Here is a 7,347-nt window from a genome sequence, read left to right as displayed (position 1 = left end):
TTGCCGCCAGCTCCCTGCTGTACAGGGTATCACAAGTGGAACTGATGGTAATAATAAGAGGGAGGAGTTGATTGCACTGTACGAAAAGAAGGGCGGTGGGGGAGAAACCACCAAACAGTCTTTGGTCTGTGCGTCTGACTGAGCAGCTGCAGCGGGTGAAGGATGTGCTGGCGACCTGGAAGGAAGTGGACGAACATGTTTCCCAGCTGTGCCCTTCTGAGAGCGCTGTGCAGGTTACCTCACCTGACAATGACTGCCGTACTGCCATGCCGACGGCTGGGCTGGTTGGCTTTTTGTCCGGCAACTTCTCTGATAAGACATGGAAGGACGAGTACCTCGGGGTGAACGCCACAGTAAAGGAGAATGAAGGGGCTGAGAAGGCGGCAAATGGCGTAACATTTAAAAGGCGTACTGCATGGGCGGAGTGGCCCGTTGGCAGTCAGGGGGAGAATCAGCCGTACCACTTTGCGAACTACAACTTCACTCTTGTGGCGACGATGTCCATCCAAAAGGTGCAGGAGGGAGATACCTCCATTCCTTTGATGGGTGTGAAGATGAAGGATGCAGGGAATACCGTACTTCTTGGACTGTCGTACAACGGCGGAGGTAAGTGGATATTACTGTGCGGTGACGGAAAGACGCCGAAGCACCGCGGCACATGGGATTCAGAGACAGATACAACACAATACCAAGTCGCCATTGTGCTGCAGAACGGCACCCGGGGCTCCGCGTACGTCGATGGTAAACGTGTGAGAGATGAGCAATGTGAGGTGGAAAATAAGGATTTGACAGGGATATCCCACTTCTACATTGGAGGGGATGGAAGCAGCACAGAGAGACGAGAAGACGTGTCCGTGACGGTGACGAACGTCCTGCTGTACAACCGCCCGTTGAATGGCAATGAGATTACTGCGCTTAACGCAAAGAAAGCTCCTATTCCACCTCCGAAGGGCAGGCCGACTCACGGGACCGCGATTGGGTCTTCTCTTGGTGGAGACAGGCAGTCCGAACATGAATCTTTGAAGACAAGTGGTGCAGGCGGTTTGTCCGCATCAGCAGTGTCCACTGCCACGAGTTCCTCAGCAGGAGAGAAGTCTGTGAAACAGTCGGTGTCAGGAACATCCTCCGTTGGAACTCAACTTATGGATAGCGCTTCCTCGCCTGGTGGTGACAAGGCAGTGGGGACAGGAGCTCGAAAAACGGTGACGGGAGACGGATCACCTCAAACACCTGTGAATACTCCCGCCGCAGCAGATACAAACGCTCATACCGCCGGAGCCATGGGGCAACATGGAACCGCAGTGAATCATGGGACGAGCGCGAGCTCTGGTGCGGATGGGGAGGCGGCAGGAGGAGCGGATGGAAATGAGGAAGAGATCCGCCCACAGGTTAGGGACGTAAATGCTACGGCCCTCGGCAGCATTCTTGGAAATTTGTCTCAGGGGAATAACACCGATGCTGGCACCATGCGTGAGAGGAGGGTGCTGCCGCTGCTTTCCCTGCTGTTGGGACTGTGGGGGTTTGCGGCTCTGTGAGGAGTGACTGGCTGCCGCGTGGGACAATTGCGACCTCCGCTGCACCGACACACAAACACACCTGGTAATTAATTTCTCTTCTTTAATAACTTTTATTTACTTTTTTCCCTGTTTGCTTTGTTGTGCGTTCTTATATCCCCATTCCTTTTTTTTTTGCTTTTTTTGGGCCAATCACTATGTACGTTTTTTCTTTTCTACTCTTCCCTCTTTCTAATTGTTTCTTGCTGCACTCCTCCTGTGAGGGGTGCCGTGTGTTTCCCGCCCAACTGCTCCACTCGCACACCCACCGACACGCTCGTGACGACGGCCCTGTGCGCCTCGCCTGCTGCACGCATGAGGAGGGGCCGCGACGAACGGCGCGCTGAGGGAGCCGCGACGTGTGGGCGTGCGACGAGGGCCTGTGGGGCGGAGCACACATTTCTTTCCCTCTTGTTTTGTTCTCTTTGCGGCCAGGGCGGGCAGACACCCGCAGCGCCACACACACAAACTATGCTGCCATGTTTTTCTTTTGTTTTTGTTTTTATTTGTGGATGAGTGTGTGCTGCCACCGTGCGTGATTGTTGAGGTTGGGGCCGTACCGCATGTATCGCTGCCATCCATCTGTGCCTCTTGCTGTGTTGATGTGCCTCCCTGTGCTCCTCCTCTTTTTTCCGTTTCTCCAACACACACCCACACAAGTATTTGCAAAGTGCAATGCAGGAATGTTTTGGCGACGGCGGGACGTTGGCCTGCATCCCGTGCTGACATGGCGAGGCCGCTGCGTGTGTGCCTGTGCGGTGGGAATCACGGCGCCATTGGATGGAGGTGTGTGGGACGCCTTTTGCATTGAGTTTGTGGCCGGTTTACGCGGCTGCATGATGCCCGCCATGCATGAAGGTGTCGCCTGCTCTTGGGGTCATTCTTCTCCCCTGTGTTTTTGCTTTGCCGGGTGTGGGTGTTGCTCGGCGTGTGCTGGCGCGTGACGGACGGTGCCACGATGGCCTTCTCTGGCGGTGACCGTCTCTGTGCTCTCTGCATAAATCCACAATCTCTTCCTTTTTTCTCTGTGGGAATGATTGGAGCACGAGAGCGTGCCCCACGGAAGATGCTGACGGTGCTGCAGAGGACGGGGCGCCGAGGGAGAATGATTGTTTGAACTCGTTGGACGAGCTGACGCCGTGCCCGTTTGTGATGGACGCGTTGAATTGCAAGGGATTTTGTGTGGGCTCGTGAAGGAGTGCAATCACTTATTTTTACTTTAATTTATTTCTCTTGGTGCAGGCAATATGTATGTACAGGAACACAAGGTCGTCTACATTCTGCTGCTTGGTGCATGAAATAAAAATTCTGCCGAATGAATTTTCTTCATTGTTTCCGGGAGCCCTGCCGGACACTCAAATTGTTTTTCGTGTTTTCTTCAGCTTTTTTTAGCTTTCTGTTTGCGGGGCGGTGTGCGGGTTCTGCAGTCGTACCAATTCCAACTGCCTCATTGTGTGTTTGTTGCTGCTATCATTTGTTGCTGTGCGGTGGCGGGGAGTTAGTTTGTGCTGAAGGCTGCACGCAAGTGACAGGAGTGATGGCGATGATGATGACTGGCCGTGTGCTGCTGGTGTGTGCCCTCTGCGTGCTGTGGTGCGGTGCCGGCGATGTTTATGCGGGGGACCTCGACAAGAGGGCACTGGGTGGCTGCATGGCGTCGGGAGTGTTGGGTATGAATGCATCGTATGTGCCGAACGGATGTAATGAATACATGCCGACGCCGCCTTTGCGGTCAGCATTGCCTATCCCTGCCATACAAGCCGAAGATGGGCAGGTAAGGGATACTGCTCCAGGATCTGGTTCTGGAGTTGGAGAAGGCGGAGGTTCTCCTGGTGCTCTTTCTCCTGCTGGTGCGGCAGCTTCTGGTTCTGCTCCTGCTCCTGTTGCTCCTGTTGCTCCTGCCGGTCCTGTTGCTGATCCTACTGCTGATCCTCCTGGTGGTTCTGCTGCTACGGGCCCTGCTGCTGCTCCTGGTTCTCCTGTTTCTGTTCCTGGTCCTGTTGCTGGTCCTGGTGGTAATGCTGGTTCTTCTCCTGGAGTTCATGCTCCACCTCACATTGATGACACGGTGATCACAAGCAGTGATTTATCCTCTACGCGTGAGGGATCCAGAGAAGAGGCGCTGCAACAAAAAGAAACAGAGAGTCACGACCCCTCATCATCCAAAGGATTGACACAGGAGGCACTCCCCGATGTACAGCAGCCAGAAACGTCTACTTCAGAAAATAGTAAAACGGGTTGCGGAGAGGATGTGTCGGATTGCGAAGGTCAAGAAAAGTTGGGAAAGACAAAGATGGAAAAACAGGTCTTGGAGGCATCCAAAACACAAAAACCTCCGCCGGCTCAACATAAAGAATCAAAAGACAATGAGGAGAACTCAACGGAAGCATCAAGTACGGAATCTCAGAATACGGAACCCCAACAGGAAATAAAAACGCCAGTGGATGAGAGTGACAGTACGAGCACCGATGCATCCACAGCGGTTGCCGCACGGAGTACATCAGCCGGCAGTCAAGAAGAAGCAACTGCGTCATCTTCCAATGGCAGTCATTCTCCACTTCAGGGGGAAGTATTCACTGGAACGGACACTCCCGAGAATGCTCCATCTCCGGCTGCCGCAGAAACAGAAAAACGCCAAGGAGAAAATGTGACGACACCCGGCGACAGCGACGGCAGCCCCGCGGCTTCCCACACCACCTCCCCTCTTTTGCTTGTTGTTGTTGCGTGTGCGGCAGCAGCTGCTGCTGTGGTGGCCGCGTGAGAGTGGGGGGGAGAGAGCCGTGCACCGCCCGCACACACACTCGTCCTTCTCTCTCTGTGTGTGTGTCCCCTTGCATGGACTCTCGCCCTCACCTTACCCCACGAGGCACACACATAATGTGCCCATTGTATATATGCATGCACACCCATGCAGGCCCGTTGGTGCTCTCTTTTGCACGACACGCACCGCTGCCGTCCTGCCTGTCTGCATGGGCGGAGCACCGTAACTGTTTCTGTTTTGTTTTTATTGCATTGAGTGGGCGACCTCTCCCTCTCTCCCTGTGTGTGTGTTTTGCTTTACGGGAGCAATGGGAGTGTGTGTGCGCTGGTCGTCTCACCTGTTGCTGCGCGTCCCCACTGTTGGGTGGACGCTCCCACGCTTCGGCTTTTTGTTTTTTATTATTGTTTTACTCGTATTGTGGTTGAGTGCACCCATTCCGCGGCTGCGTGTGTGCGATGATATGAGTAATTTGTGTGTGTGCCATCCGCTTCTTTTTGCTGTTGTTTTCTTTGGATTCCCTTGTGCCGCACAGCTGCTCTGGATGTACAGGCGCTGAAACACACAAGCACATGCACACACGCACTCTATTTGGCGCACGCTGTGTAGCGGCGTGAACGCTGAGGACGCACGCACTCTGCAGATGGTCATGGCGGACACTATGGGCCCCTGTGTGTTGGCGCTTGTGGTTGCCTTTGGCCACGCTCATATCCACCGTGTTGGAAGGGCGGCGTGGTCGTGGGTCGGTGGAGAGATCAGCGGCGCACACGGTGACTTCCACCGCGTGAGCTCACAGTAACCTTTTGGACTGTGGCGGTGCGGAAGAAACGGTCATGATCGTTGCACCGCCTTCACGCTTTTTATTGAGTACCCCGAAGGGAGAGCAATGAATGAAGATCCGTCCGCATGACTCTTTGCATTCCCGCTTTAGGGCTGCCCATCGTAATGAGGTTGCCGTGCGTTGGCGTCACCCCTATGAGCTGCTGGGATAGAAAGGGAGAGCGCTGTGCGATGCTCCTGCACGTGGGACGGGCGCTGTGCAAGTGGTGGCTGTTGCGTGGCCGGTCACACAAATACTGCGACACCACGAGGAGAGCAGACCGAACACTCCGCGTGCAGGGAGCGTTGTGGCCGATGAAGAATGCGTGCGACGGTGATGGACGTTTCCTCGACGACGGATTGACGGTTTTTCCCTTTGATGGAGTCGGTGCGCATGCGGTGCGCGTGGCTGCCTCTGTGGTCTCCTGTTACTCCGCTGTTTGTACCGCATCCCGACGCATCACTGGCACTAAACTGTTTCCTTTTTCTCCTCCCTCTTTTTTCTTTGCTTCTCTCCTCCCACAGCCAGGCTGCACTGCTGCTGCTGCTGCTCACACGAAACAAGAAATGCAATTTACTCGAACCATGCGCCAGCCACGCCACGCCACGCCGCTTCTCCCATTGGTGGTGTTGCTGCTGATGTATTGCGCCACTGGATGTATTGCCGCCGCTCCCGCCACACAATACCGCTGTGGGTTTGACGCGATAATGGAGAGGAGCGGCCCGCTGCCGACTGCGGTGGTGCGTGAGGTGCCGCGCAAGGGACAGGGCGCGATGCAGGCGTACACCGTCGCCGCACAGGATGACGACAGTGACTGGTGGCCGATCCGCATCAAGGTGTTCACGGGGGATCTGGAGAAGAAACGTAATAAAAAGAAGACGTTCTGCGAAAAGGCTGGGGAAACATGCGAAACCGTCTTGGGGGAAAAGGTAGACTGCGAAGCAAGAGATATATTTTCGCAGGAAAAGAAACAACTGTACACTCAAAAGATTATCCCCGGTGCTGTCAAACTGCACGCTGAGCGGCTACTTGTGAAACCCACTGCTGATAAAGTAGAGGTTCCGAGGAGTCTGAATGAGCCGTGTGACCACTTTAATCCTCCTAGTGAGCACATAAGAGACGGTGTGCCTGATGCTGACTTTATCATCTACGCCGCTGCTAGGCCATCAGGTACCAAAAGCAGGGCTGTTTGGGCGGCCACGTGTGTCACATGGGGTGATTCTCGTCCCTCTATTGGCGCCATGAACTTTGATCCGAAGTACATGACTGACACGGCGTGGAGCGTTCGCGTTGCCGCGCACGAACTTGCACATGCTCTTGGGTTCAGCCAAAGGAATATGGAAGAAAAGAGCATGTTGAACTCTGAATACATTGTGCGTGGGAGGAGTCGTTGGATGGTGGCGGGTGATCACGTTAAGGCGAAGACGCGAGCCCACTTTGGTTGTGACTCTCTCGAGGGAATGGAGCTGGAGGACGAGGATGGTGCATCGTCAAGAAAGATCCCTCACTGGAAGGAACGCCACGCGCGGGACGAGCTGATGGCTCCCACAGTCGGTGCCGGCTACTACACGGCTCTGACGATGGCGGCGTTCGCGGATATGGGGTACTACCGCGTGAATTGGAGCATGGCGGAGCCGATGAGCTGGGGCAGAAGCACTGGCTGCGACTTCCTGGAGAAGAAGTGCAGTGAAATAACAGATTTCCCCACCAAGTATCCTCACATGTTCTGCGATGACTCTGACAATGAGACACTTCGCTGCACCTCTGACCGCCGTCACGTCGGGACGTGCACCGCAGCCATCGTTGAAAACAAGGGGACTCCTGCGGAAAAGGACGTTTGCCCTGTTGTCTCTTCGTACTTTCACGAAATGTCGTCTGGGACAACGTACAATGCGTGCTCGGACGGAACTGTGACTTCTCTCCCTGGGTCGCTGACTGGCGGTGACTTGTGGTGCCTGGATGCGGAATTGGTGGAGACGAATGATAGCACTAAACATAAAAGCGTCAAGGGAGTGTGCGCACAGGTGCTGTGTGAGGGGGGAACAGTGAAGGTGAAGTACCTCGGCAGCAGTGATTTTCATTCTTGCCCCGAGGACACTGAAATCTCAGTGACGCTGAATGGTTTTGAGCAAGATGGAAAGATCAAGTGCCCGAAGTACGGCGAGGTGTGCACCATTGCCGGCAACTGCAGCAGCCTTGTCGTTCCGGAGAGCGTT

At 54.8% G+C, this 7,347-nt stretch overlaps 1 protein-coding gene and 2 pseudogenes across 1 annotated transcript, besides 2 other annotated features; all 3 read left to right on the top strand.

The window, feature by feature from the left end:
- Window positions 1-1,535, top strand: Tc00.1047053510495.30 (annotated as a pseudogene; the record flags this gene model as incomplete).
- Window positions 1-7,347: a sequence feature (areas not merged during assembly with more than two copies in the genome that could not be assigned to a particular haplotype).
- On the top strand, window positions 3,091-4,314 carry Tc00.1047053510495.20 (mucin-associated surface protein (MASP), putative; the record flags this gene model as incomplete). Its single annotated transcript, XM_800015.1, has 1 exon — window positions 3,091-4,314. The coding sequence occupies one exon, from the start codon at window positions 3,091-3,093 to the stop codon at window positions 4,312-4,314; it is 1,224 nt and encodes a 407-aa protein (XP_805108.1).
- Window positions 3,398-3,559: a microsatellite.
- Tc00.1047053510495.11 lies at window positions 5,453-7,347 on the top strand (annotated as a pseudogene; the record flags this gene model as incomplete).

Source organism: Trypanosoma cruzi, genomic scaffold (genome assembly GCF_000209065.1).
Source record: "Trypanosoma cruzi strain CL Brener 1047053516767 genomic scaffold, whole genome shotgun sequence".
Classification (NCBI taxonomy): Eukaryota; Euglenozoa; class Kinetoplastea; order Trypanosomatida; family Trypanosomatidae; genus Trypanosoma; species Trypanosoma cruzi.
This window is presented reverse-complemented; position numbering and strand designations above follow the sequence as displayed.